Here is a 24,742-nt window from a genome sequence, read left to right on the forward strand (position 1 = left end):
TTCATTTTATTAGGTTTATAGCTTTCTTAAATTGTAGTCACCATCATATGATACATGCTAGTAGCCTTAGTTGGACTTTGGTGTTTCACAAGCCTCATTAATGCCCATTAACAAACCCTCTCCAAGGGCACATCACATAAGCAAATGGATGTCAATCCATCATAAAATACCAGGAATAAAATGGACTAGGCAGGGGCCGGCCCGGTGGCTCAGCGGTTAAGTGTGCACGTTCCACTTCAGCGGCCCGGGGGTTTGCCGCTGACTGCTCCTTCAGAATTTCCTTTGCTTCATCCTCCACTCTGCCTGTGAGCCTTAGAGTCCTCAGGCCTGTCTCCCAGGCCTTCTCCCCCTTCTCCATTACCAGCTTTCCCTGGGTGGTCTCATGCACACCTACTACTCCTCTCCCTGTGTTTCCCACCTCAGTGAATCATACCACCACTCACTCATCTGCACAAGCCAGAGGCCTGGGCATCTTAAATGTCTGCTTTTCTCTCCTACATCCAATAAGCTTTGCAGATTCTACCACGTAAACTTCTCCTGTATCCCTTTGTTCCGCATTTTATTTCTTGCTGCAGGGGCTCAATAAATATTGAGAAGCCTATCATTCTATTTTACTTATTTCACATGATAAAAAATGAGCCTATACCATACCAAGAAATCAGTTGCAGGTAGACAAAAACCTAAATACAAAGAGCAAAAATATAAAGCTTTTGGAAGATAATGTAGGAGAATATCTTCATGACTTCAGAGTAGAAAAGGATTTCTTAAGACACAAACCCACTAACTATAAAGGAAAAGCGATAAAATTCAACTACTTTAAAATTAGGAAAGCATTTAAAGAGTGAAAAGGCAAGCCACAGAAAAGGAAAAGCTATTTGCAACATATATAACCAACACAATACACAAAAGACTCCTACAAATTAGTCATAAACAGACCAAAAACTCAATAGAAAAATGGGCAAGAGACTTGTATGGGCTCATGATAAAAGAATAAATCCAATTACTCAATAAGTGTGAAAAGGTGCTTAACCTCATCTATCATCAAAGAAATGAGGGAGGACGGATTACAAAGGGGCAGGGGAAAACTTTTGGGGGGGAGGGGTATGTTCATTATCTGAATAGTGATTCTAGTTTCATGGATGTTTACTCACCAAATTGTCACTTTAAACATGTGCAGTTTGTTGTACATCAGTTATACCTCAATAAAGCTATAACACACACACAAACACACACACACACACACACACACACACACAATGACATGTCATTTCACATCCACCAGACTGACAAAATATTTTCTAAGTCTGACAATAACCAGTGTTGAGGAAGATGTGGAGGAACAGAAACTCTGATACACTGCTGGTGGGGATCTAAATTGAGTCAACCAATTTGGAAAGCAGATTGCCTTTATCTATTAAAGTTGAAGCTATCCCCACCCCAGGACCCAGCAATTCCACCCCTAGCTATATATCCCAGAGAAATATGTACATATCTTTCTCGAAAGATACAGAGAAGATTCCAAACAGCATTGCACATAACAGCACAAAGTGGAAACAACACAACAGCCCATCGAGAGGAGAACAAATAACCTGTGGACTACTACACAGTGATGACAATTAAACCACAGCCACACGCAACGACATGTATGGAGCACACAAACGTGAAGTTGAGCGACAGAAGCAAGACACAAAGGAACATGGACAGTACGATTCCATTTATTTAAATGCAAAAACAAGCAGAACTAAATGCATAGATAGATGATAAAACTATAAAGAAAAGCAAGGAAATTGTTATCATAAAACTTAAGAGTATGGCTCCTTAAAGCAGGAAGGGTAAACTGTAATTGGGGAGGACACAGGGACGCTTCTGGGGTGCTGGCAAAGTTCTATTTTTGGACCCTTGGAACTATTTTTTCAAGAGTATAAACAAACTGTACATTTGTTTTAAGCACTTTTCTGTATGTATGACATATTTTACAATAAGAACATTTTTTAAAGACCCAGGATACAATTCTGAGTTACACCAAACTTAAGGGCAGGGCCGGAGGAAAAGGAGTCTAGGAAAGAGACAGGGCAGGCAGCAAACCAGGAGAGAAGAAGTTCCGAAATTTCCAAAAGGGAGCGGACGGCAGTGCCAACCCTTATCCACTCCTGCTCTGCAGGACACATCAGAGTAGGGCTGAGAGCCTCCAGCACGTGTCCTGGCAGCTGTGATAAGAATATCCTCGCACAAGAGAAAAATGAGCGAAGGCACAAAGAGCTGAGAAGAAATACTATTAGGAGGCAAACATATGGAAAATGTCTACTTTTCCTTAATGAGCAAAGACACACAAAATTTTAAAAACCGAATGGCCATTTTTTGCCCATTACAGTAGCAAAATTGAGGGGAGGCGGAAGAAGTTACAGTATGTCAGGCTGGAAAGAGTACCAAACTGATGCATGGTTACTGGCTGCTAGCACTAGGAATAAATATCATCCTTTTAAAATAAAATCTGGCAATATGCATCAGGAAATTTTAAATGCTTATGCCATTTTACTCAGTAAGCCTACTTCAGGGAATCTATGCTAGGAAAATTATGCAAAGAAAGCAAAAGGCCATATGAATGAGTCGAAAAGTGACTCAATTATCCCTCAATGAGGAAAACACTGAATAAACTTTGTTAGGCACCACTCAGTAAAAATCATAATTATAATAATGGAGAAGGAAGGAAGCTAAGATTTATTGAGTGATACTTTTTCACGTCTTATACTAAATGCATTACTTATCAGTTTAATGCAACCACTTCCAAAGGTTTTTGTTGTTACTTCCATTTAAATGTGGAGAAACTGGGGCCGGCCCCGTGGCCGAGTGGTTAAGTTCGCGTGATCCCCTTCAGCGGCCCAGGGTTTCGCCAGTTCGGGGGTTCGGATCCTGAGAGCAGACGTGGCACCGCTCATCAAGCCATGCTGAGGCGACATCACACATAGCACAACCAGGACCTACAACTAGAATATATCACTATGTATTGGGGGGCTTTGGGGAGAAGAAAAAGAAAAAAAGGAAAAAAAGTAAGATTGGCAACAGATGTTAGCTCAGGTGCCAATCTTTAAATAAATAAATAAATATGGAGAAACTGAAGCCCAGAGAAGCAGATTAACTTGCCAGATATCACACAGCTAATGAGAGGCAGAACTAAGATTTGAGTACGTACCTGTCTGAATATGAAACCTTTGTTATTTTCACTCCATTACACTGCAACATGAAAAAAAATACTTCTGCTAGCATTTCTTGAAGTGTTTTTTTCCCCAAACACATAGGACATTACTAACTGGGTTTTTAAATACCAGGTTTAGGAGGTTTCTTTACTACAGAACTTCTCAGAGCCTTTATTACACATTCACTTACTTAACAAGGATTTACTGGGTATGTCAGACACTTAGGTGTTGGGGATACAGCAGTGAACCAGAGAGACAAGATCTTTGCCCTCATGAAGCTTATCTTCCAGTCAGAAGAGGGAAGATACAAATAAATACCCCAAATGACTTCAGACTGCAGTGAGTGCAGTGGGGGCAATTAACAGGGCAACACCACAGACGGGAACTGGGAAAGGGGGCTACTCTGGATGGGTTCATTGCAGAAGGTTCCTCTGGTGTGACTTTTGAGTCGAGACCTCAAGGAGCCTGAAGGGAGAGTCTTCCAGGCTGGGAAACAGCAAATGCAAAGATCCCAAGGAGGGAGAGAGTTTGCTGTTTTCAAGGAACGGAAAGAAGCCCAGCATGACTGGCGGATAGTGAGTGGAGCACAGCAACCACGGTAAGGAGTTTGGATTCTATTCTAAGGGCAAAGGAAAGCCATTGGAGGGTTTTAGGAGGGTCACTGACATGATCTGATTTTTTAAAAACTATCCTGGCTGCTCTGTGGGGAACAGATTGGAATGAAGCAAGAATAAAGGCAGGAGACCAATGAAGAGACTACTGCAGCAAGCCAGGCAGAGAGGACAGTGGCTTTGGCTAGGGTGGTGACCATGGAGATGGGGAGAAGTGGAAGGATTTGGGTTATATTTTGAATATTGAGCCAACCAGACTGGCTGGTGAGTTGGAAGTGGGCGACAAGCGAAAGGAAGGAGTCAGGAATGACTCCTAGGTTTTGGGTTTCAGCAGCTGCATGGATGGTGACGATCTGAGAAAGAGCAGGTTTGAGAGGGACATAGGAATGAGTGCTTATGCTTTATATATATTAAATCTGAGTTGCTTATTAGACATCCATGTGGTGATGCCAGGTGGACCTCTGCATATACAGATCGGCAGTTCAGGGCAGTGGTCAGGGCTGGAGAGGAATTGGGGGCCCGCCCGGTGGCACAGTGGTTGGGTTTGCACGCTCTGCTTGGGCAGCCTGGGGTTCACGGGTTCAGATCCCGGGTGCAGACCTACACATCGCTCATCAAGCCATTTTGTGGTGGCATCCCATGTACAAAATAGAGGCAGATGGGCACAGATGCTAGCTCAGGGCCAATCTTCCTCAAGCAAAAAGAGGAGGATTGGCAACAGATGTTAGCTCAGAATCAGTCTTCCTCCCCGACCCCCCAAAAAACCACACAAAAAACAAAAGAAACCCAAATCAAGTTCCAGTACATCCATACAATACCATGCTGTGAGTGTGTGTGTGTTTGAAATGAGGTAAATGTTGATGTTGAACTGTTCCATGAAACTAGAAAAAACAATAAAGTTGTAGATTTAAAAAAGAAAGAACATCAATAGTTTAAGCCTTGAGACTGGATGAGCTCACCTAGGGAGCAAAAGTAAATAGAGAAGAGAAGAGGGGCCAGGATGGGCCCTGGGGCTGTCCAATGTTTGGGCATCCAGCAGAGAAGGAACAACTAAGAAAAGAAATTGAGTTGTGAACTGCCAAGAGGAGGGCTCTAAACTATGGTGTTCCCAAGCCTTCTTGACCACGGAACCTTTTGGTCATGGGGTGACTTGTGCTCAGCAAAACACACTGGGGGAAATGCTGGCTTATGCTACAGTAAGTGGAAAGGCAGGCTACAAAATGGCATGCAAATTATGAGCGCAACCGTGCACACATGTACAGAATGTGCCTGGCACGTGTGCTCAGTAAACATTTGTTGAATGAATCAATGAATGAAAAGTAATATACATATGGACAACCACCACAACACCACCACTACAAGGGAACAAACGAAACTGACAGTAGCTGTTAGTAGTAAGATAGGATTAGAGAAAGTTTTTCCAAATTTTCTGCAATGTTTTGTTGTCTGTTTTTTTCTAATGGTGTTTTGCCAATTTCGTGCATCCATCTGTCTCTGATGCATTCAGGGGTACTATTCCCAGACACCCTGTAGGAATCCACTCTGCCTGTTCTCTCCTGCTCGGTTTGAAATCCTTGACACCATTCCTGGCCTGTTTAATTTTAATTCCATTCAGTTCCATCAACAAATATTTACTGAATCATCTTTAACCTAGAGAGATGGTTAATATATGAGGCCCCTGCTCTCACGTCACTCACAGTCTAAAGGGAGATAGATGTGTAAACCTTACGCAAAATCCACTTCCCCTCTCGTCCCCCTTGTTCAATCTATCCCTGAACTTTGACCCTGTTTGTTTACACTTCCATACTTCAGTCAGTTCCGTTCAGCTTCCAGCTGTGGCCCTCGCCCTGCCCCTCCAACTAGCCTATTCATGTGTCTAATTAGAGTAAATAAGCCCCACTGGCAAATACCTGGAATAAAAGGTTACAGCGGAGTTACCCTCGGAGGTGCTTTCTCTGCGTCTCTGCATAAACTGTCTTTATGAACATTTGTTCATTGCTGTTAAGCACGTCTCTGTGTGTGTGTGAGTCTTGCTCCTCTGCTTTTGGAGTGGCTCCTAAAGGTTCTCATAGGTTTTGCTAGAAGGCACCTTGCACTGTAAGACACCTCACCATCCACCAGGACGCCATCTCACAGAGCTTTGATTCTGATAATTAATACATTTTGCCAAAACAGGAAAAATACTGGCTCACGCAAACATAATAATTGTTTGTTTGCTGAGAGCATACCATGTGTTTTAAGTGCTTTATTTGAATTAGTTCTTTTAATCTCCCAACACCCTATGAGGAAGACACTCGTATTACCCTGTTTTACAGATGAGGCCCAGGAATGTTAAGTAACTTACCTTGATGTTACAGCTGGTAGGTGACGAAACTGGGATTCATACCCAGACAGCTGGGCTCCAGTGCCACCCTCGCTATACTCACTATAAACTTACCCACATATACAGATGCATCACACATCACTTTTTGTATTATTTTAAGTCAATTAACATTGCTTACTACTTGACTCATACTAACCTCTTAAAGCAGACCTAGCATACTTTGACATCATTAAGTTAGAAGAGGCAAAACTTTGAGACACCAAAATGACCCATTAGACCATGTGAACTTCATATCCTTTTCAGAGAAAGCATTCTGTTGAGGTTACAAAAGAGGAACATGTCCAATATTGCTAAAAACAATTACTATCTGGAAATGTTGTGGGTGTAATCCTAGTCCCAAAGGATGTAAGTCCCCACGAAGGCCTGTAATTCATTTACTTTGCTTAAGAAATCTCATTTCAGCAGAGCAAAGACTACCACACTGGAACCTTGCCCTGGCACTGTTCCCTATAAAGCCAATTTAGTATTAGGCCAGAGGCCTTGGATGGGATCCGAAGGAGGTTTATTTTTGAAGTAATCAGAGACCCTTGCTAGATGGGGACTTCCCTTCCTGAGGCAGTTCTATGGCCTGGATACAGAGAAAAAATTTTATAGGAAGATTTTGTTATACTATTAGCTAATTAAGTCATCAAGGCAGCTCTTTTAAGAACAACAGGTTAGTGGAGAAACAGGCTCCCTTACAAGTGGTCAGTGGGAGTGCTAGCTGGTCCTCTTTCTTTGGAGGAAGTTTGGCAACTACTATCAAAATTCAAAATGCACATATCCTTTGCCCCAAATGTTCCATGTGTAGGAATCTATCCTACAGATATCTCACATCTGTGTAAAATATACATTCAAGATATTCATTGCAGTATTGTTTGCCATAGCAAGAGACCAGAAATAATCTCTAAATGTAAATCAATAGGAAACCAGTTAGATAAATTATGATACATCATACAACGGAATTCTATGCAGCCATTAAAACAAAAGAAAATATTCATACAATGGAATACTATCAGCAATTAGAAAAATAACTGCCGCTACTCACAAAAGAAGCCAGATACAGAGGAATACCTACTAGATGGTGCCATTTATACCAAGTTCAGAACTCTCCTTTTCATCCAAGATGGAGTAACAGGGACCAGGTTTATCCTCCTGTCTGAAATAACAACAAACAGACCGAATATATGAAACTATGGATTATGGTTTTCAAGACAATGGACATCAGAAAATGAAGGACAGCGATCCCTGAGAGACAGGAAACAACAAATCAGTGAGCCCTCTTTCCAGTTTTCTTATCACTGTACCCAATTTTAAGACTTAGTATGTAGCTACACTAATCAAGACTGCATGATATTGTGTGCTATTGCAGGAAGGATAGACACATAGATCAGTGGAACAGAACAGAGAATCCAGAACAGACTCACAGAAGTAGAACCAACTGATTTTTAACAAAAGTGCAAAAGCAACTTAATGAAGAATAGCTTTTCAACAAATGATGCTGGAACAATAATTGGACATCTATAGGCCAAAAAAAGGACTCCAATCTAAACCTCACACCTTATATAAAAATTCACTCAACTAAATTATAGATTTAAGTATAAAACTATAAAACTTTCAGAAGATAATACAGGAGAAAATCTTTGGGACCTAGGGCTTGATAAAGAGTTCTTAGACATGACACCATAAGCATGATCCATAAAAGAAAAAAGTTAAAGTCTTTTGCTCTGCAAAAATCTCTCTTAAGAGGATGAAAAGACAAGCTTACAGACTGGGAGAAAATATTTGCAAACCACATATCTGACAAAGTACTCATATCTAGAATATATAGAGGTCTTGAAACTCAACAGTAAAAAAAACATCCAATGAGAAACTGGGCAAAAGACATGACATTTATTTCACTGAAGAGGATATACAGACAGCAAATTAACACATGAAAAGATGTTCAGGGGTTAAGTTCATGCACTCCACTTCAGTGGCCCAGGGTTCGTCAGTTCAGCTCCTGGGCACAGACCTACATGCCGCTCATCAGGCCAGGCTGTGGCGGCATCCCACATAGAAGAACTATAATGACCTACAACTAGGATATACAACTATGTACTGGGGCTTTCGGGAGGAAAAAAAAAAAAGAGAAAGATTGGCAACAGATGTTAGCTCAGGGCCAATCTTCCTCACACACACACACACACACACACACACACAAAAAGATGTTCAACATCATTATCCATTAGAGAAATGTAAATTAAAACCACAAAGAGAGATCAGTACACATCTAACCAAATGGCCAAAATAAAAAATTGTGATGACACAAAATGCTGACGAGTAGGTGGAGAAATTGGATCACCCACACATTGCTGGTAGGGAGGTGAAATGTACAGCCACTCTGGAAAACAGTATGGCAGTTACAAAACTAAATATGCAATTGCCATACAACTCAGCAATTACACTCTTGGAAATTGTCCCGGAGAAATGAAAACTTATATTCACACAAAAACCTGTACACAAATGTTTATAGCTGCTTTATTTGTAATAGCCCCAAACTGGAACAACCCAAATGTTTTGCAATGGATGAATGGTTAAACAAACTGCGGTCTATGCTGTCTACAGCATGGACTACCACTCAAAGCCACACAAATGTTAGAGTTAAGCCTAGGGTGCTTTGGGAGCGCAGAGGAGTGCCTAGCCCAGCCTGTGGGAAGGTGGAGAAGAGTGTCAGGGGAGGCTTCCAGGAGGAAAGGTCTTGAAAGGTAAGCAAGAGTCAGCTAGATCAAAACTGGGGGCAGAGCGTTCCAGGTAGAGAGAACAGCATGTGCAAAGGCATGGAATCTCAAGGGAGTGCTATACATTTGAAGGCCTGTAAATGGTAACTTGACATGGTGGGAGCCCAGTGGGGACTAGCAAGAGATGAGGCTGCAGATGTCAACAGAAAGGCCCTTGGGACTCCAGGCTAAGGAGGCTCTCAGACAGCAGAGAGCCAGTGAAGGGTCTTAACTGGGGGAGTGTTAGATCTGCGTTTCTGAGAGATCTCAGATGCTGCGGAGGGTAGTTTGCAGGAGGGTGAGACTGACAGCTGAGAGACCAACGTGGAGGCTGTTTCTATGGTCCAGAGAATGTGCAAAGGCAGCAGGGAAGAGGGCAAGGGATAAGTACAAGAGATGAGTGGTGAATCCGAGCAAAGTGTTCAGTGTTCACTGTAAAATGATGAGGGGCGAGGGAGAAGAGCTGTTTAGGAGGCAGAATCCACTAGACATGGAGACCAGTTGCTGCGGGCGAGGACACAGAAGACCTCTTCTCCACTCCCCCTCTCTGCTTTGGCTACAATGTTCTGCCCACTGTTCCCTATCCATGCCATGTTCCTTCTCCTCGCCTCTGTGCTTCTAGGCTTGGGAGGTCCAGCACAGTAGGCAGAGGTAATCACCTTCAGATTATTCAGGACCAATACACTGATGCATAAACCAGAGGAAAACTTATTTGTCCCATGGTAGGGGCATACCTTGGCCCTGGCACCTCCTGGGCAGAGTACCCCCCTTTAAGGCCTCAGGTTCCCGGGAGGCTGACGTAGAGAACACGCACTCAGAGCAAAGGGAACTCGGTGTTCTTAGATTTCATTTTGGGGATGGCAAAGCCTGGGGCAGTGTCATCAAGCAGAAGGTATCATCTTGGAAGTCAGGCCTGAGTTCAGAGCCCAACCCTGCCACACGAGCTGTGAAACCTTGAGCACATTTCTTAACTTCTCCAAGCCTGTTTGTTTAGCTCTAAAACGGCAATGGTGATTCTCCACAGACTGTTGTGAAAACAAAGAGAGCTCATGAAGGGAAAGCGCCTGGCTCATGCTACATTTGCCATTTGTGTTGGTTGTTTTCTACTGTCTCAAACGAACACTACCTCCAAAAAAAATCCACCTCACTAGATACTGGAATAGTAATGTCCTTTAGAAACCACAGCTCTTTTGTTTAGACAATCCTGGACAAACATAGACGGGATCTTCTTCTCTGAAGCCCTTCCTTAAAAACCAGTTGTTCAAAGCTTGATTAGCTCATGCCAGGCAGGCAGTTCTTCAGCCACTGGCTGTGCCCAGGAGCCATATCCATCCCATCAGCAATAAACCTGCATCCAAGTGCCACAATGGGTGGCTACTTTTGCAGGTGGCTGATCTCATCCACCACATACGATTTTTCCTAGTTTCAATTTCCAAAGGTGACCCTTTTCTACCCTTGTCCCCAGAGTCTTGGGCCTAGAGCTCCCCACGCGTTGACTGCCTCTGAATGGGATCAACTGGATCTCTGTGTTGTGTTGCTTCAAGCTCCCCTTTCAGAATAAGCTCTGCTGGGATCTCACACGGGGAAGAAACCACAGCCCTTTGGCTGTGGATCAGGTGGGGCTGGGACAGGGAGTCTGGGTCAAGGTTTGTGAAGCTCTGTCCTGGGAAGAGGGCTGTCAGTTCCCTTCCTGGTTTTCCTTGTTTAAGAAATGCGTGGAAGAATCAGTTTGAGGAGAGAATTAATGGAAAATCCAAGCGGCGGCCATTCCTGGCTCTGACTCACTGTGCACACTCCTGCAGGCGTTACCATGGTTTCAAAGCTGAAGTTTTCTCCTCTCTGCCCCCCTGCCTGCTCTTCTGCTCATTCGTCACTCTGCCCCACAGACTCCTCCTCAGTCGGCCTCCAGTGACTGGTGGAGGCTTAACCCTGTATAGAAGCTAGCTTTTCTGTTGTTTGTTTTACAAATAACATTTATGGCCTTTTTTTCCTTGAATAAAAAAAATACATGCCAAGTGATATAGACAGAATATAATATAAACAGAAAACAATGAAAGTTAGCCATAAACTCACATTCCAGAAATAACACTTAAGATTTTATCCTCTTCACCCCCATCCCACATCTTTTTGTGATGAATCCGGCATAGTTGAGATGATACATGATTTTGTATCTGACTGTCTTAAAGTACTTTGACCTTGAAACCCCCGGCAGACCTACGCCCATCCTTTTCTCCTTGGAGCTACTGGCCTTTAAGAACTGCTTGGGCAAATTCAGCCACTTGCACAGGCTTGCTTGTTATTGTTGTTGCTGTTATCTGCTGGAACACACAGAACTCACAATGTCCCAGGCACTAAGCATTTGTCAGGCACATCAGCCATTTAATGCTGGCTCTTGATTGGGATCTGAACTCTGCTTCATTCCCACTCCGAGACTGCCGTAGCCAGTGGTCGCAGGAAAGGTTGTTCTCTATGAAAAGCCAGAAGTAAAGGTGCCTCCTGGCTGTAGATGAGCCAATGAACATGAGGCCACACTGTCATTGTCAAACCCTACCCTCTATCTCCCAGCTAGACTTGGAAAGTCAGTACACTGGTGGGATCCACCTCAGAAGGAGGGCAGCAATGATCCCCTCAGTGCCGGATGTGTTCCCCACAGTTGATCACTCCCAATCGAAACAAGCAGTGCCCAAGACGTGCTGTGTCCAGAAGTCACAAAAGTACAAAATGAGGGGGCTGTTTGTTATGTATGAGTTGGGGTGGGCACAGTCTCAGAAATACCTGATCCCCTGGTTTGGACATGAAGTATCCCAAGTCCAGCAAGCCTGTATCCAAAAACTAAACTCTGAGCTGCAGGACCTATATATTCTGGCTGGCAGTGTCAAGCTGGGACAGCTCCCTTGTGCAGTGGAGGAAAAGCCCTGACCTTATGTACAAACTAGGGGAAGAGGGGTTGTGAGTAAGGGGAGAAAGTGTAGGGGCACAAATTCAAAACTCATTCGTCTTAAGCTAACACTCCATGAGCTAGTCATTGTTTTATGTGCTTTACAAATACCAACTTGTTTAAATCTCTTAACACCCTCTAAGTGGTACTATTATCATCAACCCCACTTTACCAATGATGAAACTGAGCCAAAGAGAGATGAGGTAACTTCCTCAAGATCACAGAGCTAGTAGCCAGACGGTGGAGCAGGAATTCGAAGCCAGGAGGTCTGGCTCTAGAATCCATGCTTTTAACTACTATATTATGCTGCGCCATCACAGAAATTTTCGAAAATACACAAACATACACAACAACCTGTACTAGCACCACTGGTCACATTTTGTTGCATAGCCTTCTTGCTCTTTAAATGCATATATTATATACTTTTTCAAAAAGGAATCACATTCTATAGCTTGGTCTCTAACCTTTCTTAAGGCCATTTCCCCTGTCTACACAGAGAGCTTAATACTCATTATTTTAAATGGCGCATATCCTTTTCCGTGCTTGAAACATGATTTAAGCAATACCCTACTGAGGGACATTTAGACTGCTTCCAGTTTTTCTCCATGCCAGAGCTCTGAATGGGGAAGAGGGGTGATCGCCTTTTTTAAAAAACTACCTTTTGAACCCAATCAGCTACAGCTGCAAAATAAAACTTAGAAAAGAAAAACTGGAAGGGCGGACAGGCCTGGGTGTAGGCGGGGGCAGGAGGAGGGGGCAGTCACCTCGGCTCTTCCTGCTTTTCCTTTGTCTGGCGGCCCCGCGGGATTGGCTAGAGCCGGCGCCGAGGGACTGCAGAGGCCCCCAGGCTCCCGCCACGCACGCGCGGAAGAAGCGTGGAGCAGAAGCACCGGCACAAACAAAAGCGTGCGAAAGAAGTAGCAAAAAGCGCAGAGGCGGGGTTTTCGCCTCTGTTCTCCCCTTGGCTCCGCCCCTCTACCTGGCCCGAGCTTCTTATTGGTCAGGCATCTTCAGCCCCATTGGTCTGGGAGCTAAGGGACTGGGTCTGCCCCAAGATATGCCTGCTTCCGGAGCTGCAGTAAGAAGGGTCACTTCCGAAGCCGCTTTCAGGCATTTGTTGAGGACATGCCCGTGGGGCCTGAAGGGGCTTTGTACGGCAACCGAAGCATTTTAGAGTTCAACGGCAAGTTTCGCAGATGCCGCCCAAAGGAAAAAGTGGTTCTGGAAAAGCGGGGAAAGGTAGAGCGGTCAGAGCAACCGGGGAGAATGGGGTCGGGTGAGGAGCGAGGGGAGAGAGCAGACCGGCGACTCCCGGGGTCCCGGACGGAGGCAGCGGGTGGCCAGTGTCTAGAGGACTGACCAGGAAATAAGCTGAGGACGATCAGTGTGGACTTCTCTGCAAAGCTTTAATTGAAAAAGCCTGGAAATTAGGTGGTAGCTAGAAGAGAACAAAGGATTAAGAGAAAGTCTTATTTTGTTTGTTTCTTCACAGTGGGGAAAACTTGGGAGTGAGGCTGACGTGAAGGATGCAGTAAAGTGAGATTTGGGAGAAAATGGGGTTCAGGACAGGTGGGGCAGTTGACCTTTGAATAGCAGAAGGGACACCTTACGCTCACAGGTGAAAGAGGCGAGGTCACAGGGCAAGAGACGAGGATGAGTGTGGTTGTAAAAACGGGCCAGAGAGAGGGGAAGGGGTGGAGCTTGTAGGAAATCATACTTAATGGCCTCAATTTCTTATGAAAGTGGAAGACAAGGGTAATTTTTAAGATTGAGGGGCAGGGACTGAGTAGGGGCGTTAGGGAGAGTGGTAAAGGTTTGGAATAGTCATCGAAGGTGATGGGAGAGGGAATGAAACAGTGATCAAAGGATTACCCTCGGGACTGAGAACCTGAGATTGCAGGCCATGAATTTGTAGAGGACACGATCTGCACAGTCATGATTTACCTAGGACCGTGCAACTACCACAATATAGGATTGAAAAGAGCTAGGTGTAGCCTTGGAGTTTTGTTGGACCACGATAATCGAAGGATAGCAACACAAGAGAAATAGGGTGCCAGTGGGAACGCAGTTCAGATGATCAAGCCTGGGTCCCGCTGGAGAAGGGAAGGAGAAGTCTGATAGTCTAGAGGAACATAGGATAAAGGGACTGAAGCGGGGTGTGGTTTCTGTGAAGTCAAAGAGTCAGTGTTGTGGGAATGAGGCATGAGAAAGCTGGAAGAACAAAGTTGTAGCCAGAGACTGCATTACCAGTTCTGAGTGGCACAGTTCTATCATGTGCCCCTGGGAGCAGGCGGCCTGGAGGAGAGGGCATGGGCATTTGGGTGGGCGGTCCAGAAGTGTGAGATTAGGTTGTTGTGTGATTCTTCAGCATAAATGGTGAGGTCATCCAAGATGATGGCAGGAGCAAGGGTGGAAAGGAAGCCTGAAGCTGCTGCCAGAGGCCTCAGTTGATCAAAGGGAGTGAGGTGGCAATCAGAAGATGACAGTATCCTGCGGGGAAGAGGACAGGATAGGCAGCATTGTTCAAGAGTGAATATGCAGCAAACCCGCTTAAGAGTCTGTTGTAATAGAACTCCTTTAGCAGTAACGTTTTCTTAGGCATTTGGTGGTATTTTGGGTTTTCAGTTTAGTTGAACATTTATTGAACAGCTGTTGTGTGCCAAGCATTGTGCTGGGCATTGGAGATACTAAGACGAGTACGATGGAGTCTCCTGATTAAAACTTTTCAGTGGCTACCTATTACTTCTAGGATAGATTCCAAGTTCCTCAATGGTGCCCAAAGGCCTTCATGCGCCAATCCTCAGCCCCCTCCCCTGGGCTCATCTCACGGCACTCCCACCTCAGATTTGGTTTTATCCGTAGTTTCCTGCACCTAGGGTGCTGTTCCCCACCCCTGGAGTGTCTCCTCACCCTTGGCCTTTCTTCACCTGCTGAGCTCCTACTCATCCAGGAAACCTTCCCTGGCTGGCTAAAATGTCTCTCTGTTATTCCACGGCTCCCTGTCCACAGATTATTCTCCTGAAATATTCTGTTTACGTAACTGTACATATCCATCTTCTCCAGTAGAATATGAGCTTCCTGAAGGAAGGTACCATGGCTTTTTCATCTTTGTATCCCCAGTGCCTAGAACTTAGTATTAGGGAATGTTTATTGAACTGAATACTTAATCCAGCAATAGTTCATAGGAACATCAGCCTCTAACAGTAAATATGCTGCCATCAACACAGAAGTTGATATAGTAGTAAAATGTAAGATGCTGCCAATAGTTGTTAATCTGAATAGCAATAGCTTTTCTTAGGAAGAGATCAATGGGTAATGTAGGAGACTCTGGAAATTTGGACATGAATGTATTCTTTAGCCATATATGAGTGGTGGGAAATTTGATCTTTATTTAAAATATGTTCTTGGAGATTTTACTTGTTGGAATTGTGAGTACTCAAATACACAGTTGCAGTGCTTATTAGAAATCTTACAAGAGCTCAGGGGTTTGCCCTTAGAAGGCAGGATTTTAAATTGGGTCCAGAAAATCTGGACCAGGCTTCTGGCACTCTTTCAACCATTAGCACACTCACTTGTGTATCCATTTTCCATGAAGGGTTTATGTAGGGTGTGAATTTTCTGTTTTAAGAGAGGTGAGTCACAGATTTTTTTTTAATATAAATATTGGCACCTGAGCTAACATCCGTTGCCAGTCTTCTTTTTTTTCTCCTTCTCCCCAAAGCCCCACCCCCAGTACATAGTTGTATATTCTAGTTGTGAGTGCCTCTGGTTGTGCCATGTGGGACGCCACCTCCACATGTTCTGACAAGCAATGCCGTGTCCGCTCCCAGGATCCGAACTGGCAAAACCCTGGGCCACGGGGCTGGCCTCTGTCACAGATTAATTTAGCTTGATGTAGTAAAGTGTCTGGCAGAATTCCCTTTTGACGTTTGGTGCTATGATGGAAGTATCAACTCCTGGTGTGTTGGAACTTTCTGTAAATATCAAGGTGCAATTTAAATGAGTACCTGTCATCTCTTTTCTAAAGGGGCAGCAGCCTCTGGGAGTGACAGTTCTGACAAGAAGGCTCAGGGTCCCAAAGGTGGTGGCAATGCAGTAAAGGTGAGTTACTAGTTCCTTTTTTGCATGTTAAATATAAATAACATATATACATGTATTATTTTGGTACACATAAAAGGAAAAGACAGTATGCTAAACCTATTCTAAGAGGCTAGCCTAACACTGACATAAAATCAAGATAACACAAATTGGAAAATATGGACCAATCTCATTTATGAAAAGTAGTTCCTTTTAAATATTTTCCCAACTGCTTTCTCAGACATCCAGAATTTCTTCATACCTCAGTATTGTTCCTTAAAATGTATTAAGTTAGATCTTCCCAGTAAGCAAATGAATTATTTCTCGGGACGAAATCTTTTATAAAACCAAGAGCTTAGATAAACAATCAAAGGCACAGGTCTCATTAGATAGCTCCCCCACTGGTGAGCTCCAAGCCAAGGCCCTGACCATGAAAACGGGGGTGGGAGACAGTTGCAAATAATTACCTGAAGCACTTGATCTAGTCCCAGAGGAGTGTCTGCCCTGGAAAAATATAATCTGCAAACAGAACTATACTATTTAGTGCCGCATAGCAAGGCAATTTCCATGTTCCAATCAGGATATGGGATCCCATACTTTGATTCGTTCATTCAATGAGGATTTAGTGACATCTGCCCTGTGCCAAGCAGTGCATTAAGTTCTGGATATTCAAAAAGAAAAACAGGTAAGAGATGGTCCCTGTTGTCACAGTCTAGTTGGGAGCAGTTAGGTAAAGAAATAAATTTCATTGTTGAATGAGAAGTGCGATAGTAGAATTGCATCATATAAATCCAACCATACACATGCAGCCCAAAGAAAAAGAGAGAGAATGTAAATATTGTGGGCCATTCTGCCCACTTTTCTACTCAGTGAACCTATGCCCCGGAGAGAGAATGAGATGGGAGACGTGAATCTGCTTTTCCATAGTTGACCTCCGTTCTTGTATGAGCATCCAGCCATGCACAGTGGGGTTCTGGTCTCCAAAGATAAGTTTTCATAAGAAATGGCCCCAAAATACAAACCAGCTACTTTGTCTGGGGTTTAGCTGAGGAAGTGGTCATTGCTACAACACGGCTAGGGGAGACAGGCTATGTTGGGCTTAATGAGGGCCGACATTGGTCTCCAGTATGGTATCTTCACAAGGGATGTGTAGAGTACTTTTGGCTATCTGCAGTTTTCACTTTACGTGCTGACTTTTACAAGCACCTAACCTAGGAGACTGCTCCACTGCATATGGCTTTAAAGAGGCATCTTGCCCTCTCTGGAAAAAAAAGAAGTTCAGTGTGGCTGTACATGAGGTATGTAGAAAAGAGTGGCATGTAATTAGGTAGGAAAGTCAATTAGGGTTAAACCTTTTTGTCAAGCTTTTTCCTTTGAGATAATTTTAGACTCACATTCAGTTGTAAGAAATAATACATATACCTTTTACTCTATTTCCCCCAATGGTAACATCTTACAAAACTAGTGCGATAGCACAGCCAGGAGATTGACGTTGATACAGTCAAGATACCAAACGGTTCCATCACCCCAAGCATCCCTCCTCTTGCCATTTTATAGCCACGCCCACTTCCCTTCTGCCCTTACCTCTGCCTCCTCCTTAACCCCTGACAGCAACTGGGGGTGATTCTCATGTGCTGTTCTCCATTTCTGTAATTTTGTAATTTCAGGAATGTTGTATGAATGGAATGATACAGTATGTAACCTTTTGGGATTGGCTTTTTCACTCAGCATAGTTCTCTGGAGCTTTCATTCAAGTTGTTGTGTGTATCACTTGTCTGTTCCTTTGTGTTGTTGAGTAGTGTTCCAGGGAATGGAAGTGCCGTAGTGTGTTTGTTCACCTGCTAGAGGACAACGGGGTTGTTTCCAGGATTTGTGCAGGCCCCAGCAGGGGAGGGACCTGGAAACCCTCCAGCCTTTTAGGGGCTAGGCTCCTTCTACATCCTGCCACTCTGCTTTAGACCCCGTTCCTGAGCCCACCCTGGCCCTGTGTCACTAGAGCTGTCCAGATTCTGAAATCCACCAGCCGAGCACAGCTTCCCTCCTTCCCCTCCACTTCCTGCCTCCCCCAGTCCTGTTCTATTCTCTGCACACAGACCTCCAGGCCCTCGAGCCCTCCCTGTTCTCCCCACCTCTCCCAGGCTTTGTGCTGTTCTCTAAGCCCCGTATGTCCTGATAGCTGGAAATTAGATTACAGGGCTTGACATTGTATCAAGGAGCCCGACTGCTTTTCCTTTTGGTCATCTGCTGCATCCACCCGCCAAACTGCAACCCAGGGTCAGTCCAGTGGTCTACTTTCTTTACACTGAAACCCAGAACTGCTGGGCCTACTTGAGGGTCACACAGCCTTGGGGATTTGGGGCCACTAATTCCTGATCTCGAACCTTAACTAGGCCCCAGTACTGCTCGGCAGTCCTTTGCCACTCACCTCAAGTCATCCACCACCTTGCTCCAGTAGGCAGACAACTTCGTCTAGTGGCTCTCAACCCTGGTGTACATCAGATTCACCTGGAGAGCTTCGGAAACTACCAGTGCCTAGGGTCCCAGCCCAGACCAGCTGCCTCAGAATCTCTGTGGACTGGGGCCTGGACCTTGGTTTGTATTTTATAAGCTCTGGGGGTGATTCTCATATGCTGTCAGCATTGAGAAACACTGATCCAGTCCCACAGAGTTGGTGTGAGGATTTCACGAGATAATGCATGTAAAGCATAGCACAGTGCCTAGCAAATAGTAAGTACTCATTAACTTTTAAATATTGTTATAATTTTCAGAAGAAAATGGAAACCAGACCTGTAACCAGGAACTCACTGACTCTCCAGACCCCCACCAACAAAGTTATCTTCACCCCCGCCCCTTCCCCTCTCTGCTCACCTTCTTCCTTTAAGGCTTACTAATTTTTCAGTGTTCTGAATGCCAGACCTTGCTCCTTCATTTCTCCACCCTTTCTTTGCTCTGTCTTCAACCGTTCCCTCTTCACTGCATCTTTCCCTTCATTCTGAAAATATCCTCGGGGATCTTTAGCCTGCTTTCCTCCTCTTCTCATTCTACGTAGCCTCCCCGAGTAATCTGTCCACCTCCCACAGCCAGCTGTTACCTCCATGCCGATCGCTCCCAAGTTCTCTCCATAGCTTGGCTCTCTTCTAAGACACCAGTCTATCCGGTTGCCAGTTGGTCAGTCACAATTGCAAACCCCACGGGCACTACAGACTCGTTGTGTCTAACGTGTCAAATTGTCCGAACCAGAGTACTTGTTTATTCCTCTAGAAGGTGGCAGATGGTACCTCCTTCCTGTGATCATGAATGTCGTGTGCACTTTCCCAGTAATTGAACCGGAAGGTTGCTTTGTGAGTGTGGAAGCAGAAAGAGGGAGGCAGTCTAGAAGCTGTTTTACCCTGGCCGAGTCAAGGTCTGATGAACCATCCTTGTCCCCCATGTGATCTTTCTGGTGTCCAGATTGTTTGTCCCTGCCTCCCCTGGACAGTGCTGGACACATCCTATAGACATTTGCCTCTCTGAGCCCTGCTTTTTGACACATTCTTTCCTTTGCTGTGTTGGTATCTCCTGTGTAGCTCCTCCAGTCAGGAATTACTCCTGTGGGCCTAGGATTCCCTTGCCCTCAATTTTAGAAGTTGAACCCTGAGGACAACCTTGGTTTACTTGTGTCTAAATTTATAAGGGAGATACCTTTAGCCCCTACGCCAGTGTATCACCTGTGATATGGAACAACAAATTCTGTTTGAAAAATGGGAAATCCTGCAAAACAGATATCTTGACAAAATCATTTTTAAGGATATAGTGGTTTTTTTTTAAAACATGGCTTTATGGAAACATAGGTCAAATTTGAAGACTTCTACAGGGTTGAGTTTTTTTTTTTTTTTTTTTTTTTGAGGAAGATCAGCCCTGAGCTATCATCTGCTACCAATCATCCTCTTTTTGCTGAGGAAGAGTGGCCCTGAGCTAACATCCGTGCCCATCTTCCGCCATTTTTTATATGTGGGACACCTGCCACAGCATGGGTTGGTAAGCGATACATAGGTCCACACCTGGGGTCCAAACTGGTGAACCCCAGGCTACCAAAGCAGAGTGTGCAAACTTAACTGCTACACCACCAGGCTGGCCCCAAGGGTTGAGTATTCTTGATATTCAACATATGATACTTTTTCAAAGTGTCGAATTGTGGTGGGGCTTTATACATTGGGCCTCTTTTGGTAAAAGGTGTTTCCTAGTGGGGTTTTTTCCCATATATTTCCCACACTCATGAATGCTACCTTTATTGGGTGCTAGCTGCATTATCTTAATCTTCACAACCCTATGAGAACACATAGGTACTGTTATTATCTCAGTGCACAAATGGGGAAGCACTTAGAGGTTTAAAAACATACCTAAGAATATACAGCAGAGTTGGGATTTGACTCCAGGACCCAAGCTCTCAACCATGATCATGTTTCTTCCTCCTCTTACCATTGAGGTACATAGTCAGAGCTGCGAGCTGGGAGCTTCCCACAGCCAGGTGCCTGTTTTCCATCTAAGTCGATGTTCTGAGATACTCTCTTCATGTGGGAAATGGGGTTGTGGCCGTCGCCCAGCTCGGCAGACATCCAGGATTCTCCATTGCCAGCAGCTAATGTGGTTTTCACTAACGGCGGTAATCAGATATGACTGCTGCACTGTGAGGAAAAGAATCGTTTGGGTCTCCAAGTATTATATGAACATACTACTTTTTCCCTTGTAGGTCAGACATATCCTGTGTGAAAAACATGGAAGAATCATGGAAGCCATGGAAAAGTTAAAGTCTGGAATGAGATTCAATGAAGTGGCTGCACAATATAGTGAAGATAAAGCCCGGCAAGGGGTATGGTGCTCTTATCATTTAAAATGATCTGTCCCCCACAGAGGACACCCAGCAGTAGGGATTACTTCTATGTTGTGCCATTAATTTTAGCCATATCTTGGTTTAAAGATCATAAAAGCAGGGGCCAGCCTGGTGGTGCAGCAGTTAAGTGCGCACGTTCCACTTTGGCGGCCCGGGATTCGCTGGTTTGGATCCCGGGTGCGGACATGGCACCGCTTGGCCAAAGCCATGTTGTGGTAGGTGTCCCACATATAAAGTAGAGGAAGATGGGCATGGATGTTAGCTCAGGGCCAGTCTTCCTCAGCAAAAAGAGGAGGATTGGGGCAGATGTTAGCTCAGGGCTACTCTTCCTCAAAAAAAGATCTTAAAAGCAGAGATGTCCAACTTGTAAACAGTTAAATGTGGGTCACCTTTGTTTAAACCTAGGCGTGACACTTCCACAGCTAACAGACTCCCAGTAACATTGTGAGTGCGTAGGTCTTCAGTCCAGGGTTGGCCCTCTTCCACCCGTTTGTCCTTGTCAAGCCCACTTCTTTGCAGCCCAGATGAATAAACCTAGGAACCTTAGCATTCGTGTTGGGAAATTCTCAAGCTACAGTAGAACTATTCCCTCTTCAGGGCCACTTGACATCACATATCTTTTGGGTTTTGCAGGGCGACTTGGGTTGGATGACCAGAGGGTCCATGGTGGGACCATTTCAAGAAGCAGCATTTGCCTTGCCTATCAGTGGGCTGGATAAGCCTGTGTTTACAGACCCTCCAGTTAAGACAAAATTTGGGTATCATATTATTATGGTGGAAGGAAGAAAATAAAATTGTATGAAAGACTGAATATGTTTTATGCATTCTGTTTATTTCTTTAGAAGGTGTTGAATAATTCTTGTATTTTATGAACTCTGTCATTGTAGGTTTGTAGGTGCAAAATCAGGTGAGTAAAGGTCAGCGTACACTGTATGCGGCAGTAGATAGTCAGTCGGTGGTTCTCAAAGATGAGTCAAGCAGACTCCTTTAACCTGTCGTCCCTTTCCTCTTGGAACGACTTTATCTGATTCTCAGTATATCCTAGAAGTTCATTTTGAAACCATCTCTAGGGGAGCCAAATATCAGCTCATACTATTCACACATTGAATTGGACATTGAATAGATGGATTAGAATATGAAAATCATAAAATAAGTCGCTAGACAACACTTGTTTTATAAGTTAGCCAACTTGGATCTGCCAGGACAGTTATTAGCTCCACTGTCTTAACATGGTACATGGCACATAATGGCCATTCAACATTAATTCCTTTCTTTTTAAATAAATGTTTATGGCAGGAAAAAAGGCACTCAGTTCTTCCACCGGTTGTTTGTCCTAGACTAAGCAGCCAATCACCAAGTGCTGGTTAAGGGAGAAATGTCAGCTTCAAAATATTTCCTCATCTTCAAATGTATTGGTTATGTTATGACCGTCCCTTCCAGGGCCAATGTCTGTATACCTACCTACGTTTTCTAAATTTACGATGCCATATTTATGACATACAAAAAAGTATAAAGAATATCATGAATACTATACTGCTTCAAAAATAAAACTGCCAACACAGCTATGTGATTCTTAACAGTGATTCTTTGAACACAGTGTTCTCTCAGCTGCATTTGACGTGCCACGTTACACCACGTAGTGGCAACTTCCCCTAGAGACCGAAGTTCCCCATTGTATAAGAGTTTCTGAGCACCCAGCAGGTTATGCCTCCGTGGGATTTTCCCCACCGAGCAGACCAAACGCTGCCCCATTCCCTGGGATACACAGACCTGCCAGTATGATACAGAGATGCTCAAAATAGGAAGTGTGAGATGAAACTGCTTTACAAACCACATTCAAAACAATGTCTCTACACAAGGGCTATAAATTCTGAAGATCTTGAAGAAAATCCTGAAAAGCTTTATATACATGAGACAGTACCTAGACTAGAGTCCTTTGCTCAGGACATTGGCTTATCCAGGATACTAAGTGAATACCTTTTGTGTAGATGTCACTCACGAAGGAGGCCAGAATGCTGGAAAGGTGGACTAGAAAAAGCAAACTAATTTCTGTGGTATGGAGAGCGAGCCGTTATAGCTAGCTTGTGAGAAAGTATGGCAGGAACAGACCTCTGACACCAAGCAAACCTTTGGGAAGTTGGCTTTTGACTGGCTTTTGACTAAGGTTCCAAAGGAGTTGGTCAGTGAAAACATTAAGGATTTATACAGATTTATATACATTATAGCATATCCATTCAATTCTGCTTTGAAACTGCATCTTTTTCATTAAGTTCAGTGCTTAAAGAACAAACCATTCACAGTAAAATAATAGCAAGTTACAACTGAAATGAGGTCCCACTTTTTACCCATCAGATTGGCAAAGTTCAAAACGTTTAACATATTGTTGGTGTATGAGGAAACAGGTATTCATTCATTAATAATGGAAATGTACACTCATAACCTCTATGAAGAATAATTTGGCAATACCTATCAAAATGATAAATATACCCTTTGACCCAGCAACTCCATTTCTAGGAATTTATTCTGTAGATATAATCACGCATATAAAAGGTACAAGGATATTACAGTGTCAGTTGGAAACAAACTGAATGTCCATTAGTAGAAGATGATAAATTACAGTCTGTCCATTCAATAGAATATCAAGCAACTGTGTTAAAAACTGAGGTGCAGAACAGTGTGTACAGGATACTATTTGGGTAAAAACATAAATATATATACACATATATGCTGGTACATTACGTAGACTGCCTCTAGGAGTGGCCATCCAGGACCAGGAGCAGGGGCGGCTGAGAGGCTTTGTAATTCACACCCTTGGGGCCAGCCCGGTGGTGCAGCAGTTAAGTCCACACATTCCGCTTCTCGGCGGCCGGGGGTTCGCTGGTTTGGATTCTGGGTGTGGACATGGCACCGCTTGGCAAAAGCCATGCTGTGGTAGGCGTCCCACATATAAAGTAGAGGAAGATGGGCAGGGATGTGAGCTCAGGGCCAGTCTTAGCAAAAAGAGGAGGACTGGCAGCAGATGTTAGCTCAGGGCTAATCTTCCTCAAAAAAAAAAAAAACGAACGAAAAACTCACACCCTTAGATCAGGAGTCTTAATCTGTTTTGTACCATGGATCCCTTTGGCTGTTTTCCCAAGCCTATAGAGCCCTTCTCAGAATGTTGATTTTAAATGAATAAAGTAAAATACATAGGATTACAAAGGACAACAATTATACTGAAAAAGAATAATCGAAAGTTTCTGAATTGTTTTATGTATATAAAACAATTTAAATACATGTATTTAAGTTACATATATAACCTTTTTAATATATTAAGTAAGATCTAGTGGTAGGTCTAAAAAGCACTGCGATTTTATAGTGATGAATATCAATGGTATTTTGAGATAGCTGCAATAACAATAAAATCTCTGCGATTTCTATCACCGACAAAGTTGCAGGTACTGCTAATACTTCTGCAGTTTGTTGCCTACATTCATAATGAAAGGAAACATTTGTCGATGAAAATAATCCATAACCAATCTATAAATCAAAATTGGGGTGAGTTTATCTAAACTTTCTTTTTCCTGCTTTATCTCCCCAAATCCCCCCGGTACATAGTTGTATATCTTAGTTGTAGGTCCTTCTAGTTGTCGGGGGGGGGGGGGGGGGGGTGAGTTTATTATGAGCCAGATCTGAGGACCATATAGCCTGGAATAGTCCTTTTACAGAGGAATGGAGCGCTCCAAAGAAATGGGGGTTGACAGTGTTTATATACCATCAAAGAGCATGTATCACATGATTGGAATGTCCCTCTTACAATGGTCACGAGATTGCTTTGCTGGCGGAGCATTTCACACAGCAATTGATGAACACAGCAGGTAGCAGGTCTGTGGTCTCCAGCTGGGTGGTCACAGGATGAGCGCAGCAGGCCAGCAATCAATCCTTAGTTTAG

The 24,742-nt window shown here is 43.9% G+C and overlaps 1 protein-coding gene and 1 long non-coding RNA gene across 3 annotated transcripts; one reads left to right on the forward strand and one right to left on the reverse strand.

Annotated features, from left to right (window-relative positions):
* Positions 1-1,699: 1,699 nt before the first annotated feature.
* Positions 1,700-12,836, reverse strand: LOC138921923 (uncharacterized). 2 transcript variants are annotated; one of them, XR_011434923.1, is made up of 3 exons: positions 12,629-12,836; positions 7,246-7,326; positions 1,700-2,984 (listed from the first exon to the last, which is right to left on the reverse strand). It is a non-coding gene; the product is annotated as an uncharacterized lncRNA (long non-coding RNA). The 2 variants fall into 2 exon arrangements; XR_011434922.1 differs by having other exon boundaries at positions 1,701-3,012; positions 12,629-12,809.
* Positions 12,837-12,947: 111 nt separating this feature from the next.
* Positions 12,948-21,622, forward strand: PIN4 (peptidylprolyl cis/trans isomerase, NIMA-interacting 4). Its single transcript, XM_023634496.1, has 4 exons — positions 12,948-13,103; positions 15,892-15,965; positions 20,671-20,790; positions 21,445-21,622. The coding sequence occupies exons 1-4, from the start codon at positions 13,061-13,063 to the stop codon at positions 21,601-21,603; spliced, it is 396 nt and encodes a 131-aa protein (XP_023490264.1). The 5' UTR covers positions 12,948-13,060; the 3' UTR covers positions 21,604-21,622.
* Positions 21,623-24,742: the final 3,120 nt, after the last annotated feature.

Source organism: Equus caballus, chromosome X (genome assembly GCF_041296265.1).
Source record: "Equus caballus isolate H_3958 breed thoroughbred chromosome X, TB-T2T, whole genome shotgun sequence".
Classification (NCBI taxonomy): Eukaryota; Metazoa; Chordata; class Mammalia; order Perissodactyla; family Equidae; genus Equus; species Equus caballus.